Source organism: Calypte anna, chromosome 7 (assembly GCF_003957555.1).
Source record: "Calypte anna isolate BGI_N300 chromosome 7, bCalAnn1_v1.p, whole genome shotgun sequence".
NCBI classification, from domain to species: Eukaryota; Metazoa; Chordata; class Aves; order Apodiformes; family Trochilidae; genus Calypte; species Calypte anna.
In genome coordinates this window covers 6968955-6986862 of record NC_044253.1, presented here as the reverse complement: position 1 = coordinate 6986862, position 17908 = coordinate 6968955, and the positions used below count along the sequence as shown (strand labels likewise).

Here is a 17908-nt window from a genome sequence, read left to right as displayed (position 1 = left end):
CAATACTTCCCCTAATCCCTGAAAGAAGAGACAAGATTCAAGTTATGCTGTTTGCTATTTCTTTTTTTGTGGGGTGCTGTGAGAGATGCCAGCATTTTGCTTGTATCAGTAAATACCCATCAATGCCTAACAGATAGTGGTATGATGATTGATTTGTTAGATTTTATTATAGCATATTTATAAATATATATATTTATTTAAGTATATTTTTAAATATTTAAAATATTTATATATTTAAAGGCAAAATAATGTGTGAGTTATTACTAATAACAGTTGGCAAGAAGGGCATTCTTAAAATGTACTCTATCTGCATAACAGGTTTTGAAGAATCAGAAGTGGGAAATTGTTACATTTAACTTGTTCTTAATGGGAAAGTACATACCCAAGGCTGTTCTTACTCACTCTTCTTTATAGATCCATGTGACATATGTAGTTTCCCAGTCTTATGCCCTGTTGCATTATGTGGGAGGAAGAAATTAGGGAAAAGTCAGAGAGAAAAATCATCCTTCTAAGAATATTTGTGTTTCAAGCAGATCAGTGTCTTGCTGTTGGCAGCATTGCCTTTCCCTTCCTATGGATTGGGGTTTTGTTCTTCATATATAGGAACAGACTTTGGCTGAACATTTCACTTTATTTTTTAAGATAAAGGAAACAGAAAGGAAGGGAGAAAAGATCCTTCTCACCCTTTATCTTGCACATGATCAGTGGACTCACAAACTTGTCTCTTGGTTTTCCTCTTTGGTCTTTCTTCAGATTTGCAGCAGGACTGTGTGTTCATCACAAGTCACCCTGGCTGCTGTCACCAGGCAGCAGGAGCACTGCCCTGCTTTATACCACACAGCAGCATTTCTGAAATTCACTGTTTGTTTCTGAAAGAATGGATCAAAAAAACAAATCAAAAGAAATTAACAACTAGAAGTGCAGTAATTAAGTATAAATCTATATACACTTTTGAAGGATTGTCCTTAAACTTTTATAATAAAAAATATAATTTCATTTATTATGAAGAAAAAAAGGAAAAATATTTTCTGTTCAAATATTTAATTTCCTTTACAAAAAATAGTTATGTTTCAGACAGGTCAGTGCTTAGCTTCTCCTTTAGCAGAACTCTGCAACAGCAACATGAGTTAGTAAGGTTTTACTATTCTCATTCACACAATTATCTACTAGTATTTTATTATCATAAAACCATCACAACCTTTTCATCCTTTTTTCTCACTTCTTATTTTTACTTTACCCCTTCACTTTTCTGCTTTAGTAGTCACAGTGCACAAGTATGTGACTCATTGGGAGTTCTGGAATTTTTCATTTAAAGAACAGGAAGTTCCTTGTTAGGCTTTAACACATGTTACATGACCATGAAATAGTAAAATTTTTCAAAAACCTCACTGCAGAAAAAAATGGAGAAAAATCATGGTTGAAGAACTGTGAATGACAGACAAGGAGAAGAGGGAACTGTGGAAGAATTTCTGAGAAACCTTGAAGAAAACAAAACTACTGGCATGTTTTATTGATTCTTTTTTACAAATATATGCATGCAAATAAATAACATAATACATGTTATTACACGTTAGTAAATGCATATAGACATACATGCTATGTGTATATAAATGCACACACACACACTTAACTGTTTGCATTTAAGAACATAGACAAAGATCTCTCCCAGTACCTGTTTTTCTGTGTTATATTTCTCATGCTTTATACAATGCAAGAAAGTGAGACTGTGTATGTGAGCTGTTTTACATACATTTTGTAGCTTGAATTTCCAACTCATAAACAAGTTAATCTTCTGAATCAAAGTTTTCTGTAATTTAGGTGTCTTGTAGTTCTGCATGTATGGTGCTTAGTTTCTTTTGGAACTAAATTTCTGGTCTTCTGTGAAATGGTCTAAAATTTCAAAATACTTTGATAACCTCAGACTGGCAAACTGCAGAGTTGTTAATGACCATCTGCCACATCAGGAAATGTAAAAGATTCTAAAAGGCTCTAAAAAATGCATAGTTCCTAATGCATTGTGCTTCAACCTCGCATTTGCTGCTTTTATACTTAGTTTTCACCCACCAAACCTCAGTTTCAGCCCTTCAGACTGTCTTCTTGTCAACATTGTCTTAGGGACTTATCAGACAGTTTTCATTTAATTTCTTTGGTGAGAAAGACCTTATCATGATGCGTTTAAAAGTAGGTGGTAAAAACTGATGAACAGTAATAACAGTTCTGCAGGCAGTGATCAACAAAAAGTACTTTCCTGAATGGCATGTTTACTTCGCCTGCTGAAAAATGGTTATAGAAAAGGTTCATATGGCTGAACTGTTACTCTTCTGTTTTCATTCTTAGTAATAATTTCCCTTTTTTTTTTTTTTTTTTTTTTTTTTTATGACGTTATCTTTCATGCTCAAGGTTGATACTTGCAGTGTGGAGAGGAGACATGGGTGAAGAGCACAGTCTGATGCAAACACTGCAGAAAATTTTGATTTTGCATTACTAGTCAGCAACCCAGGCTCTTTCTTTTCTAATTAATTTTGGAGAAAATAAATATCTGGAGTTTACTGCTAAATCATTTCAAGATAAAAGAATACTTATATCCCCACCCAAGCAAGCAAACTCAGGAAGTAGATTGAAGGGATGTTGGTATTTTGTTTGCAAATCATATTTCTTGATTTATTTACTTTTGTAGTCTTTCTATTTATAGAAATGCCACATTTGATGCTTTCATTTTTTAATTCAATGTTTTTAATGTTTGGAATTTAATTCTATGTCTTGACTGTTTCTGTGAAGTGGCTCATTACAAATATATACTTTTATGATCTAAACACTCTTCTACAAGGAATGTGGAAATTCAGGACTACTTGAATGCAAAAGGAGACAAATGTTAGTGAGATTTGTGAAAGATGAGAGGTATGAGTGGTTTTTTTAATGGTACTTTATAGATGATTATGAAAGCAGTTGCTTTTGACTCAAAGGGAATAAAGAAGTGATTGTTTTGGGGATTGTGCTTTGAGTTGTTGGTTGGGTGATTTAATAATGAGGCAGGCAGTCAACTTCATCTCACAAGTATCACAAGTAGATCAAGCTAAAGGTAGAAGCCAGTTGTTACCCGACATAAAATACCTTATGTACTCGAATGTATACCAACAATTATATTAGCAAAGAAGAGTTTAGAAGTTTTAGTGCTCATTCACCGAGGCCTGATACCTTATTGCTCCTCTGATACTTGAGAAGACAGGATTTTCACAAGTCTGCTTGCCCTTTGAATGAACTTCAGTAAGTTCACTCCAGCCAGCTTTCACACAGGGCTGTTGGAGGAACAGTGTACAGAATTTACATGACAAAAGTAGTGGGTGAAAGTAGATCCTTAAAAGCTTTCTTGCTGCCAAGACATACAGAAACTTGTTGCCTGATTTTGGAGCTATTACTAAGACACTGTGCAAATATTTAGGGAAAGTCTCTGTGATCTGTGCTGCATACTGGTTGTAAATGGAGTCTACAGGTAATCAGTTGCTTTTGAAATGCTTAAAACTAAAAAAAATATGGCATTGAAAATTAAAGTAATTCTTGTTTGCAAACTAGGGTGGTGTGTACAGTTTTGGGGTGATTTTTAATCCAACACTAAATTACTCTTCTCAGGGTCTTTTCCCAAGTGCCTTTCAAACTTCAGGTAAGTGGAATATCACAGGACTCAGATCATAGGTATTTAGATAAAATGTGTATTCAGTTGACAAGAGTGGATCTTTCTAAGGTGAGGTTTACCCTTTTCTTCACAAAGAAGACAAACAGTAATTATTTTGCATCTCTGACAAAACCAGAGTGAATGTCTGATATTTCAAAAATAATTTTTTAGCATTTTTATGCCAAGTACTGCTTAGGTATGCTGCAGTAACAGCTATCTGGTCGTGACCTGTTTTTTGTCCAACTAGAAATTAATAGAACCTTGGTATTGATTATGAATTTAAAAAGCTGCAGTTTTCTTCTAGCTTAGTAGAAAACAGAACCAAAAATGTAATGAAAGATCAAATGCCATAGAAATCACATAAGAATGAGTGAATGTTTTCTCTTTCTGGGTTTTGTGGTACAGGAGATAAAAACCAGCTCTGACTGAACAGTACTGCTCAAAATGTGTAAAGACTGAAAATATTTCATTGTTGCTGTTACAGGATAAGAAGGCTTATCTGGACATCATCCACACCTATATGGAAGTCCATGGAACTGTTCACGGCTCAAGCACTATGTACATTCCTGGCTATGTAAAAAATCATGGTATACTCAGTGGGAGGGATTTGCAGTTTCTGCTGAGAGAAACCAAAGTAAGTTTGTCAAGAGGGAGTAGTGGCAAAAATAGCTACAGATAAACAGTAGCCAAAATGCATGCATTTGACCTGCTACAAATAAGCTGATGTAAAAGCACTGGAAAAATGAGTGTAAAGGACTTCAAGTTGCCTTCTATGTGCTTAGAATACATTTTTCATTGTGTCTGCATTTTATGGATTGAGAGCTATTATTAGGAAATTGGGACGACAACCTACAGCCAGAGACACACTTAATAACCAGCTGGAGAAACATGGATAAGTGCATTTTTCAATTCTTACATGTGATATTCAGCTCAAGATTATCAGCTGAGGATGTGCTTTGTTTTACATCCTTGATGTGAAAGTCAGGTAACATCTGAAGGCTGTACGTACAACAGGCATGCTTGCTCTGCCCTACCAATGACTTTAACCTAGAGTGACCTTACTCTCTGGGGCAGAAAAGAAGAAAGGCAAGCACTTCATTTGCCATTCAGCTCCTTCCTCTGCTTCAGTTCTGCAGAGAATCAGCAAAAGAGTGAGCTTTTTGTGGTGTGCTTTGCCTGTGGCCCCATACTCAAGGGAACTCAAGATATGGGACAGTATATACATAGAAATAAATTAACTTTTGTCCCCATAGTTCAAATGTTTTTTGGGGTGTTCTGTACCATTCCCATAATCTTTGTGGCATTTTACAGTTTTAAAGCACTTCAGTAGATTACATTTAAATAGGATGTTTAACTGTCAGTTGGTGAAAGAAGTGGTTTGTGTGTTTAAAATCAGCAAAATGTGTGGAACTGCACCACTTACTCCCCATTGTTGATAGTTTCTTGCTGTGCACTTCTAAAGAAGAATCTGATTGAAAGAAAAGAATAAAGCAAGCACCTCCTAGTCTACCCACACGACTGCAGAGATCTCTTTTTTTGAAATATTTGGGGAAATTATGGTAATTTGACATCTCTGTGTGACAGCTTTTGGCAAATTATGACTTTTAAAGGCAACCACTGTGTACATACTTGATGTGTACAGATACACATAATGTTGCAGATTAAAAAGTCAACATTTACTTTGGTCATAGATAATACTGAGATTACACAGTTTTTGCCTGTGTGGAGTGTGAAATTACTGTGTTAATCATAGTGCCAATGTGGGAAGAATATTGACATTGTAATCACCCCAAGCACAAACATTGACTTCTTTCTAAAAAAAAAAAAATATTCTATTCACTGAAATAGTAAAATAAGCTAATGTACTTCCTACAGAATTACTCAAGTCCTTATATTTTTAAAAACCCAGTTCATAGTAATAGTTGTGATGGAGTATGACTTCCTCTAATTCTTTATCAGCTATTTTACATGGATTACACTTAATTTTCAATATCAAGTAGATATCTCATCTAGTTGTTAGTGGTTATATTTGCTGTGCTCTAAGATGCAATGTAAATACACATTCAGTTCAGGAAATATTTGAGCTGATACATGCACGATATCCAGCTTAGTACAGTGTATTTATATGGGTTTTGTGACACAAGAAGGAAGCAGACTAGTTTCTCCCATTTTTTTACCACTGATGGCAATATCAGATGGAAGATATGACCTCCTGATTGGGCAGTACTCCTAAGATCATCAAGTTGCTTATTTTTCACAAATCATATTTTTCTGAAAAGGGTGGATCTACAATGTACTGTTTTCAGAGTCCTACAGGCATTTAAGATTTTGCTTATTTTCTATATTATTGTTTGCATTGGTTTGGGGTTTTTTTGTCTTCCTAGCATTGGAAAAAATTCTTTGACAATTTGCTGCATTTCTTAGTAGGTGGCACTGAGAAACACATCAGTGTGTTTCAGAACTCTATCAGGAAGCCACTGTTTTTATCACATTATCGTTTTGATGCAATCTCCCTTAATAAGTTTATATTTTACCTGTCTCTACTAGCCATCTGCTGCATGTGTGGGTCAGTTGTGTTTGTATTGAATGGATTATGCACTGAATTGCTGAAATAAGTGCAGGTTTTTCACAAAAATCAAGCTGACTTGAATGGGAGCTTTGTGCCCCAAGAAGCCTGATGTATGTGTGTGCATGCATCCAGTGATGTTAAGGGACACTTTTAAATCATAATCACTTTAATTGCTAGGCAACGTGGCCAGAGCCCTATAATGAATTTGGTTATGGGGTTTTGTCACTAGACAATCAGGGTGCTGAAGTCTGTGTGTGACTACTCAGAGCTGTAACTCAGGGATGGTAACCTCACAATGCTCACTTCAGCCATCTGGGCTGGCTGTTTGCTGTCTCAAGCAACAACAAACGGTATTTAAACTTCCTGAAACTTTCAGATTTTTCTGCACATAAGTTTTCAGACCCAAGGGTCTGTTTGTGATTTCAGGATTATGTTAGCAAGTTTTTGTTGGGTCAGCTAATGAATGATCTAGTTTTCCAATGCCAGGGCTAAGCAATAATTTAACAAACCACACTTCAGTGATTCAGTTAAGTGTGCTCAGGAGTGTCAGTTTATGTTGCACTGCTTCATTTTGCCTTTAGACAGCAAAATACCAACAGGTTACAACTCAGTCAGGATTCCTGATCAGAGCTTTGCCTTCCCAAAATGTGTGCAGTCTCTCTGCACTAGCTGGGATGGGAAACAGTTATTCTCAGAAGCATGCAGCTGCCATTCCATTCTGCTGTGTATTACCAAGCAATGCAGTTCAGAATAAGTGCATTTTCCAAGCAGGAGGGGGCTGTTTGAGATTCAGCATGACTGGTTCAGCTGTGTAGTGCATGACAAAAACGAAACATGTCAACAGCTCCTAATGAGAAGATGTAAAGCCATTCATCACGGCAGGCGAAAATAGGGTAGAAGAGCTGGCAGCCTTCCTGCCAACTTCCATGGCTCCTTGCCAAGTGGGCAGCTGGAGAAGCTGGACCAGACTCTCTAGGAAGAACCAGTGCTGAATTGTTGAGAAGTTTTCTTTCTTTCCAGAAAGTTTCAGATGCAGCGTTCTGCTTTGAGTCACTGTGACTTTTTGAGGGAATCCAAATTATGTACTAAGTAGAATTTACAATTTCTGAATGGTGATTGATAAAAGTAGGAGTAATACCCTGATTAGGCAGCTTGGGAAAAATCCCATTGCAGTGGTGAATAACCAGAAAAAGGAAATCACACTTTTCTTTTTTCATATTGCCCTTTATGAAGTAATATATTTGTTGCTTCCACACACTTCACAAAATCAACTGAAGAGACATTTAACTAGTGATGCCGTTCTGAAGTTGTTTCAGTCACAAAAGGATTGACTTTTCCAGAAAGTACTTTATATTCATGAGAAAAATACATCAAGATAGTTAACAATAGCTTTTGCTACATTTCTCTTTCTGTAGTTCAGGAGAGAATATTTCGATTCAGTAAGAAAGCATAAAAAAGTGTTGGTAAATCTACAAACCCAACAGAATTAATTAGATAAAGTGCAGTAATATTAGAAAGGAGAGAGAAGAAAATTATCAACCAGTAAACATGACAATGAGTTATAGAAATGCCTTGTGTTCTTCTGTGTTTGGTTTTTTGAATCATAATGAATGTGACTTTCTTGGGGCAATGAAGATATTCCTCAGTTTTGCTTTTTATACCATACAAATAATGCAAGCTCTCTAACCATGGGACATCAGTAAAGAGCAATTTTCGGGAGCAGGATTTAGATTCAGTTCAGGAATTTCAGCTGACCTGATGATGATGTGCTGGAAAGCTATAGAAAATTTTGGAGGACTGAAAGAAGAATCTGGTGGGGGGGTTGGGGGAAGCTGTGGGGAGGGATAAAACCTCAGGCCACCAGGCAGCACACACACGTGCACTGTTCATCCATCAGACACATCCTCCTTCCTTTCTTCAAAGGGTTGGTGCTGCTCAGACGTAGGGTTGGAAAATGGATGTGAAACAGGTGGTAAGCTATTTATTATAGATTAAGTGTTGACAGTGTGCTCTGTGCTGTCAAAACATAAAACCATGTTTCTTTCCCCATGGAGCTTTCTCCTAAATAATCGGACCAGTCAGACACAGAACTGTTCAGCAGTGCACAGCAGCACTTTATTAAAACAGTGAAAAAAGAAGCAAACAAACCAGAATTCTCTGCATAAAAGACAAACACAGGATCATAAGAGAATTGATTCTTGAGATGGTTTTAATTGCAGCTTCTCGGCTGTTTTTCTGCCTGAACTAAGGGATAGTTTAAATAAATAACATTATGTGTGCAGACTGCATGAAATGGTTTCATGTCTGTAATTCATTATTTTCAAGAGATTACCTTACTTTAAATTAAGCCTCTTTTGAGATGAAATTTAGTATGTATTTTACCAGACTAAAAGGTAATATAAAGGTAATATATCTTATTTAGATAATCAAGCTCTAGTGGAGATAGTCTCCCAGATCTTTTTTTTTCTGTCAGCCACTGGAGAGTTTCCTGTAAGATGTAGATCTGCAAGTTAGCTGAGAAACCTTCTGCAAGTAGGCAGCTTTTTAAAATGTGAAGACTGAAAACTGATGTTATAACAGTGTTCACAGCTCCATGAAGGGAAAATTGTATGTCCTCAACTCTGCTGAGAAGTGTTAACTTTCTTTTTAAAATGAGCAAACTCCAAATTTATACTGTTGTTGCCGTGGGTAGGAGAGGATTGATGCTTCAGTGCCTGTGCATGATAATACTGACTACAGGTTTATACATCAGTTTTAAGATCAGCTCCCAGAAAGAGACATCAGTTCTGAATCTCCTTTTACTAGGATTCACTTCTATGTTGCAGAAAATTTAGTGCAGGATAGTATAGTTTGACCTTGTTGAATTACACACATCCTGAACACATAAGCCTAGCAGTTATGAAAAGTGTTCTTTATTTCCTTGAACAGAGCAGTACCTCCAGCTGTATCTGTGTATGTGTATATATATATATTTATATATATATTTATGTTAAGTCATTCAGCAGTGCTGAGGAACTGCTGTTAGAAATCAGAGCTTGTAATTCTCCCATTGCACACAGACATTCAAATAAAGATTAAGAATCCTCTATTTAATTCAGGATCTTTAATTGATGTTGGACCAGGGAAGGGGTCAAAATCCAAATAAAAGCCACGCAGCTCTGAAAAAGTATTATTTGTTTTTTACATTGGAGAGAAGCACTGCCTTTTTCCAGAGCACCTGTAATCCTGGTTGATGTAAGAATGGCTTTGTGATGTGTTTTTCCTCCTTCAATCTACCTTGTAGGCGTTGAACCCTCCTAATCCTATGCAGCCCTTGCTGCCTGGGCACAGTGTCTTCAGCTGATGTTTGCTGCCATCTACCGTTATAATTAGAAGAATTAATCAGTTTGCCAGGAGCATGTTAATTACTGGCAAATCCAGCAGGTTAGCTGAGGTCGGAGAGAGGGGTAAAACAGTAGTGTAGCTGTTCCCTGAGGTTGCTGCCATCCAACCTATACCTGCAAGAGAGCCTCAGCAGTTTCATTTCAACACCAATCAAACCACCATATGAATTCTCCCCAAAAAATTAACTGAAAGGGTTCGTTGTTGCTTTAGCTTCATGGAAAACTGCCTCAGCTCATTACAGAAGATTATTGTCAAATGTGTTTAACAGGACATTCCATTACTGCTTGGGTAGGAGGGGGTGAGCTGCTGAAGTTCTCAGTTTTCTTTGTAACGTTACACTTATTTTAGGCTGGTGCATATAGAGTGCATTATTGTTTCTTTTAAGTTAGCTCTTAGCTTTCAGGTTTTGTAAGGACCAAGCATTAAGATAATCAATTTTTTTCTGTGTTTCAGCTGTTTGTTGGTCTGGGCTTTCCGTACGAGGGGCCGGCTCCTTTAGAGGCTATTGCCAACGGGTGTGCTTTTCTAAATTTAAGATTTAACCCACCAAAAAGTAGTAAAAACACAGAATTTTTCAAAGGCAAACCTACACTCCGAGAGGTAAGCTTTATCATTTGGTAATTTCTTTACTGAAAATAATTGTGGATTTATTTTTGGTAATACCATATAAAAAAAATTGCATAAGTGTTCACAGTTTATTGCAAAGAGTTTGCAACTGTAGTTTTCTTTACCCATTGGGGGATTTACCAGTCTTTATAGGATAGTCAAAGTTTTTCATGAACATATTAGTAAGCTTTACCTCTAGACTTGCTTACATCTTTCTGCCACTTCTTACTGATATATCATAAACTGAAGCTTCACTGTAAACCCAATTTTCTGCCCAGGAACAGATTGTGTCATCTGATCCATGATGTATAATTTGAACACTGGTTTTTGGTTGTTTTTTTTTTAAGAAACAAACATTACTGTGTACTGCACAGGAAGTAAATAGGTGTTTAAATAAATTATAAACGTGGCATTTGTGGGTTGCTATGTGTGTTTTGGGATTATTTTTTTCCCCAGAAAAGTCCCACTCAAGGCACTGTAGAGCTCACATATTAATGGTCGCAGCCCAATGGTGTTTGTGGTTAAACACTGGAAGCATTTGGAGAACTGATTCTTCAGGAGAAGAGGAAAACCAAACCTCAGGCTTTCAAAACAGCTAGTGTGTTTAGACCTGAGTGAGAGAAAAATGAGGCTAAGTAAACTAACCCCTCATCCTGGCACTGATTTTGGAAGATTTTTCTTCTTCAGTGTAGGTGAAATTCAGCCTGTACCACTTGCAGGCATTTAACAGTCATGTAGCCATCAGTGACTCTCCCACTTTTGCCTGTGACTATGGCTTATTCATAGGTGCGTTTCTCTGTTTTCTTTACATTCTTATCTGAAGGGAGAACTCTCTGGTAACAGATGATGAGAATATTGCACAGCTGTATTTGCCAATCCCAATCATGCTTGGGCTGTATAACTTGCATACTGAGCAGTGCCAGCTAGTTGATAAGCAAAAGGCACTTTCCCATTTTAAGCCAGGACCATAAATTCCTTATGATTTTATGCTCCAGAACTGTAATTGCCTTTCAGCTTGTTAGGCATTCAGCAGGCAGAGGGCATGAGTTCAAACTTGTCCCTTCTCACGACTTGCATTGCTAACAAAGGAGATCTCAGTAAGGGGAAGAAGGTCTGTTTGAACTTTCTCCTTGGGCTTGGCACCTTCCAAAGGTTTTTTTCAGTGGGTTGCTCAATTGTTTGCCTCATTTCCAGTTGTTCTGTGCCCAGACACCATAATTGCTAAAGCTGAGTATTCTTCAACCCACCTAACTCTTCAGTAGGAATTTTAGTGCTTGGCCTGCCATGCTAAGTCCCACTGGTGTGTGTCAGCACTAACAGAAATGCTGAGCACCTGCTTTGCACAGAAAAATAATCCCTACTGACTGCCTGAGTACCAACTAATATAACAAACATTCATCAAGAATATTGCTGCATTCACATGCTCTGCTGACCTATCCTAAGAGTAAGCTTTTCTTTGACTGATTTTCACAACTGCATTCAGATCCTATTGCCAATAATCCACGTGCTGGTTCTTTGGGATTAGGAAAGTCCCAAAATCCTTCTCTCTGTGTTTTAAAGTGTTAAAGAAGGACAAAGAAAGCTTGTGTAGTTCTGCAAACTGATTATCCATACATGATTTTGAAGACAGTCTGTTTAGTATTTTTTGTGAAGTAACCATTGTCAAGTTATTATTTCTCTCTTATTCTAGGTAGAATTTTGGGAGGGGAAGTTAATTGTTTGCCTTGTAGTCCCCAATCAAAATGGGGTCCTGTAGTAAATACTTTGTACAAAACATGAAAATTTTCATTTTAGTTTAGTAGCTGTTTTGTCTTGGAAAATTATTTTGTTGGAACAAAGAGTCAGAAAAAAAAGAAGAAGAATCACCTAGAAGCAGGTTTTTGGTAGCAGTATTTGTATGCTCAATCTAGTTGAAATGTGTACTTGGTGGGTATGGGTTCTTTAATTTTCTGTGTTTAAGAAAAGAAAAAAAAAAAACTGGAACTAGAAATTATTTCCAAGCCTACATATATAAAAACTCTCATAGATTTTAATTATAGACAGAGAGAATATCTCCTGAATATCTAAAACATTAAGCCACAGCTAATTACAGCATTTCAGTAGTAGCAGAAGTCTTAATATTTTCCAGAATTCAGAAGTGGAATAACTGTTGCAATAAAAATATTTTGCTAGTTGCTCTTAATACTTAAAACAACTACTAGGCTGAGAAGTTTAGTGGTTTGTCTTCCAGATCAGATCTGGCTTTAATGTTGACATCTGTCTGTCTAAGATGATGAAGAGTGGTTTAGGACATAATTCCTAAAGATCTGTGGAACTTAAAACACTGTTTTATGTTCATATTCTTAGAGGTGCAAAAACCAAAGGTTTTTTTGTTGCTGAAAGCACTAGAAATGTGCTTCTACCATCTGAAATCCATTATGAGTCCTTGGGAACTCAAGTCTTGGTAACCCAGATTTTAAGTATATAAAGTTGTAGTGATAGTAGAAATACTTTTGAGAAAAGGTTATAATCTATCAGTCTTCCAGAAGCACTGGACTTTTGGGAGGAATATCAAGTATGCTGATGGGAGCACAGTGGTGATAGCAAGGGGGCTGCAGCTGGGGAAGCTGTCTGGGTGCAGGAGCATCCTGAGGGACCAGCCCAGCAGCTGCAGTTCTCCAGCCAGGCCTTGAGCCATCACCACCACACTGCCCTGCCTGCACACAGTCCCCTGGAGCTCTGGTCTCAGAACACAGATTTATTCTAGATGATCCCATATGTAACTGCAAGACTTCGTGATGTGGCTGCTCTCGTCCACAGGCTAAATGCATAAGGCAAAAAAATTGTTTTAATCATTTGCATTCGCTTGAGGAAGAGAGTAAGGTGTATGTGCCCACTGCAGGAGGAGGTTCTTTCCAACAGACACCATTTCCTCCTTCAGACCTTTTGCACTGAATAATTTTTTCATTGTATCATGCACAAAGAGGCAGCTATTACAAAAGTAGTCTATGAATAATCTATCCTGTGGGGGGGTTTTCTGTATTTATTTAAAAAGCAATTTTCATTTATGGCAGCTCTGAAACACTTTCCTCTTTCTGCAGCTTTTGCTTTGTCTCCATGTCTTCATTTGCATATTCCTCTGATTCCTGTCAACAAAAATTAGTTTTAGTGCCATCCTGCTAGCAATCACTAATATAACTTGTCTTAGTTTTCTGCTTGCATTTGTTTTCTGATACCAGGTCTCGTTCTTACTGAGGTCAAATCACTCTTCTACTGTCAGCTGTGAGTCAGAATTCATCTAAGTGACAGAAGTGATTCTTTATTCACTACTGCTCCCAGAAGCTTGGAGATGTTTGAGATTTGAAGGAGAGACAGGGTGAGGATGTTGTCTGAAGGTGAGACAGAGCAAGGACGACAACTCTAGAAGCCAGCCATGCAGGTCTAACCAGGACTGGTAGCAATTACAGGCTGTGAAAATGATGGGCTGCTCCCTGAATGAGCTGTGAGGAGGAGGCAGGGTCAGATTGTAAAATGATTTCAGTAAGCATCAGGTCTTCTGGGATATGAGCCATTGTGAGGTCAATGGCTCAAATGAGAGCTGCACAAAATTCCTTGTGATCCACGTTATTTTCTGGTTTTCAGTTTTCCAGCTAAATTCACTCTCTAAATTTTAACAAGGAAAATCTGAAAGAATACTCAGAAGGAATGATGCTGACTGTTAAACTCTTGCTGAATTCTTGTGTTATCCTGGCGCATTTCACCCAAAAAGTCTGATCAAAAGTGTGAGAGGGAAAGATATCTTGACACATTTTTACCATTATAATTTCTTTTTATCAGTTGACATCACAACATCCCTATGCTGAAGTTTACATTGGGAAGCCCCATGTTTGGACTGTAGACATCAATGATCTTTCTGAAGTTGAGAAGGCTGTAAAATCAATTTTGAATCAAAAGGTGAGAAATGTATCTTCAATTTGTCATCAGTGCTTGAGGATGTATTATGTACTGTATGTACAGTGCTTCCTGACATTTCTCTCATTAAAGCAAAGTGCTGCACTTTGGTAGGATATTTGGGGAAAAAATGTTACATCTCTGTGGTATATGATTATCATGTTTTAGCACTGGATATGTCAAGTTTTTATCTGGAAAAAAAAAAAAGTGTGAGTGAATTTATATAGAAATGTCAATTTTATATGTAAATGCACAGCAATCTTTATTTTCTGTGCATTCAGTGAGGAAGCTTCCTTGTGGATTCTTAGAACATTGTGGCTGTCCAAATGCACACTGAACTCTTCTGAAAGATTTTGTAGCCTTGACATAGCTGCCACTGAAGGGCTTGTGCACTTAAATTGTGAAATTTTACTGAGGGACACTTCAGAGGAGGGGGGGGAAGGTAGTTTGAAGTGATTTTCAAAGGCATCATGTTTGGTTTTGTCATTATGTTTTATTTTTCACTTTAGTACTGAAACTTAGTTAAAAAGGAACTCTGGAATCCCATAGGGTCTCAGGCTACCTATATATTTATTACTTTGCAGTATACTCTGAGTTTCCTTAAAGATACTCAGTGAGCACCTTCAATTGCCTTTACAAAGGAGCAAAAATCAGCTGAAACTGCTTGGTTTTGTGATGGTTTTATGAAACTGTGATTTGTTAATGAGTTTATTTTCATTTATTGTTGCCACTTAAGCTATAACGTAGTATTTGGAATGCAAGCAGCTACCACAAGGCACACCAGGAAGATCATTTAAACAAAAAAAACCTCCTAAACTTAACACACTGTGTTTCCACAGATTGACCCTTATTTGCCCTATGAATTTACATGTGAGGGAATGCTTCAGAGGATGAATGCATTTATTGAGAAACAGGTATGGACTTTTATTGTGGATTAATCTTTTATGTTGGAAAGGGAGGTCCCTTTCCATTTTAAAGCTTCTCAGTGTTGTTGCTGTTCAAGTAGAAATAGTGTCTGTGCAGCCCTTGGTGTTATAGCAAAGCAGAAAGGCAAAATAATTTGTGTATGTGACTTCTTTAAGTGTGTAATAATTACACACCAAAAAAATGCTTGGATCATGAAGTGTCATGTAAGTATAGAAATACTTTTGTGTTAGAATTGCACTTAAGGTAAAGCCTCTGGGCGGGTTTTTCAAGTATTTAGTTTCAGGCAATAAAACTTTAAATGGTTTGGAAACCAGTTACTTGAAGGACTTCTGTTCCCTATGCATTATTGCAAGTTGAGAGCAGCAGCAGATGCAGAGCTGGAGTAATACACTGCAGAGATTTCCATGAGATCCTGATTTCTAGAAACTGTTTGCTTGGACTTCTGCCCAAGGCCAGATCTGTTGCAGTGGCCAGCTCTGCCTTTTGTTCTGGCTGCTGCAGAAGAGAGATAAGCACAGCTTTTATCTCTGATACCCCATTTAATTGCCAGGATTTCTTTCAGAAGCACTGAACTTGCTGCTCTACCTGTATTTCTGAAAGTGGTTGGTATTAAAGACATTTACAAAGAATAAAACAGCTTCAGGTCAGAAGTGAAGTTAACATAGCATGGTTATTTCCAGTTTTCTGCCAATAAACTCTTTAAGCTTTTTGCTACTGTATTGATGACATAACCTGGAAAAACACAAATGCTTCTTTTGAATCTTCTACTGGGGTAAATTCTTCTGCAAGGGGTAAAGTTACTTCTGGGGAGATTCTGATTGGACCCCAGAAGAAAATCTTTCACCATGAGTACAATTAGACTTTGGAATAATCTCCCAAGGAAGGGTGGGTTCCCCTACACTGGTCAGTTTTACAGCTTGACAGGGTGCTGAGCCACCTTTTTTACACACTTTCATTTAAACTTATGTATTCACCTAGAAAGGTTGGACTGCATATCCTTGAGGTCCCTTCCAACCTGGTATTTTATGATACTGAGATAGCTAGAATGAGTTTTTGTCAATACAAAAAGAAGTGGAGCTCAGTGTAAAGCTGATAACGAAGCAATCAAGAGATAGCATCTGTGGGGCAAACCTGTTTCTCCCCTGTGTTCCTCCTCCAAGGACTAAGCCCTGGACTCTGTTCTTCTCAGAAATAGATAAAGCATTGAAATTTTGTTCATAGCTTTGACTGACTGTCAAAAGCCATTATTGTTTCACAGCTCCCAGGGTGCTCAGGCATCCTTATGAGCTGTAAGGGCTTAGCACTGTGCCTGATTAACATGTCAGATGAAGCAAAAATAAAGGTTGACACTTTATTTTGAAGAGTGTGATGGGAGGCAGGCAAAACAGAGGAAGCAGCACAAACTTGGAACAAGAACAAAGATTTTTGGAGTTCATCTGGTTCAGATGTTGTGGGGTGCATTAACCACGAGAGCGTGGTCTTCAGGGGATGTTTAAATGTGAAGAGGATGGGGCCAGGCACATTCACCCATAAGTGACCCTATGGGACAGTGAAACTGTAAAATTTAAAGGAATTGTCTGGAATTCTCCTTTGGGGGCTTTGGCTCAGTCAGGAACAGGAGGAAGTACAGTGTTCACAAGCAAGGTTTAGTGAAATCCTTGAATCTTTGTATCCCACAGCTGGGCTGAAGATCTTCAGGGTCTGAAGTATGAAAACTGCTATGAGCTGTGGTTTCACATTCAGCAGTGACACCTCAGCTGGATAAAAAGAGCTTTTACTCCAAGTTGCTGCTTCTTGCCAGCCCACCATGGCTGTTAGGTGTGTCCCTGCTATCTGCTGAATTCACCCCTTGATCCTATTTGCTCTGTGACTGCACAAACAGTTGTGTCAGCTCTGCAAAGCAGCAGCATAGGGTGGAAACCAAAGGGTGGGACTGCTTAAATTGGCACTGCCATCAAAGGAGCAGCCAGGCAACTGCAGCCCAGGTTGCTGTGGGATTCCCTGTTGCAAACTTGGAAGCTGTTGGATGAGGCAGGCTGGGCTGATGGAACAGACGTGCTGACTTTGAAAGGTGTGGTCAAGTGGAGTACTTGGTAACCCAGCAGAATATGTTTTTGGCAGGACTTTACTAGGTTAGCAAACTGACTTGGCTCAGCAGAGCACCAGAACTTGGCAGAGGGAGTGACTGAGGACATGAATCCAAGAGCAAGAAGACCCAGAGGGAGGGGGACATCTCATTTGACAGCAGGGTTAAGCCTGTCTCACCTTGAAATCACTATTATAGTTAAGCATAAACACAGTCTCTGGTGAAGTTTCATCTTCTGTTTTACATAACATCTCTTCTTTATTTTAGCCTTATGCATTTAGGCTTTTGGGGCCAGATAGTCTGGGGTGAAGATGCTAAAGTAGCTTTGGATGGTTGATAGGAAAACTAAACACAGCAAACTGAGACACAGCCATATGTGCTTGGACCTGTGGAATATGATGTACTCTGAGACTTGCTGCAAGGTGGCATCTCCTGGAAAAGGCTTCCCACCAGTCCGTGGACCAGAAATGGGGGGCTCTGCCCAGTGTTTGGGAAGAACTGTCAACTAAGAGATGTTAAAAGCTGAAGCCCTTAACAAATGGTGAAGCCTCACAAGGCTTTGTAAAACTTTGTTTTGTCTGCACTAGCTGTGAGTCCAGTCCAAACTACAGTTATACTATATGTTACTTTAGGATTTTGAACCTATATGGATTTCCTCCACCATTCAGTATTTTAAATATTGATTTATAAAAGGACTGACTAAACTGAGCACTTCAGTCCAAATAGCAAAATCATC

General features: G+C 38.1%; 1 protein-coding gene across 1 annotated transcript in view; it reads left to right on the top strand.

Moving 5' to 3' along the window:
• Positions 1 to 17908, top strand: part of MGAT5 (alpha-1,6-mannosylglycoprotein 6-beta-N-acetylglucosaminyltransferase) — a 114051-nt gene that overhangs the window by 90583 nt on the left and 5560 nt on the right. The window contains exons 12-15 of the mRNA XM_030454480.1: positions 4155 to 4304; positions 10077 to 10223; positions 14046 to 14162; positions 14999 to 15073. Of these exons, the coding sequence (XP_030310340.1) occupies positions 4155 to 4304; positions 10077 to 10223; positions 14046 to 14162; positions 14999 to 15073 (489 nt within the window). The remainder of the gene's footprint in view (positions 1 to 4154; positions 4305 to 10076; positions 10224 to 14045; positions 14163 to 14998; positions 15074 to 17908) is intronic.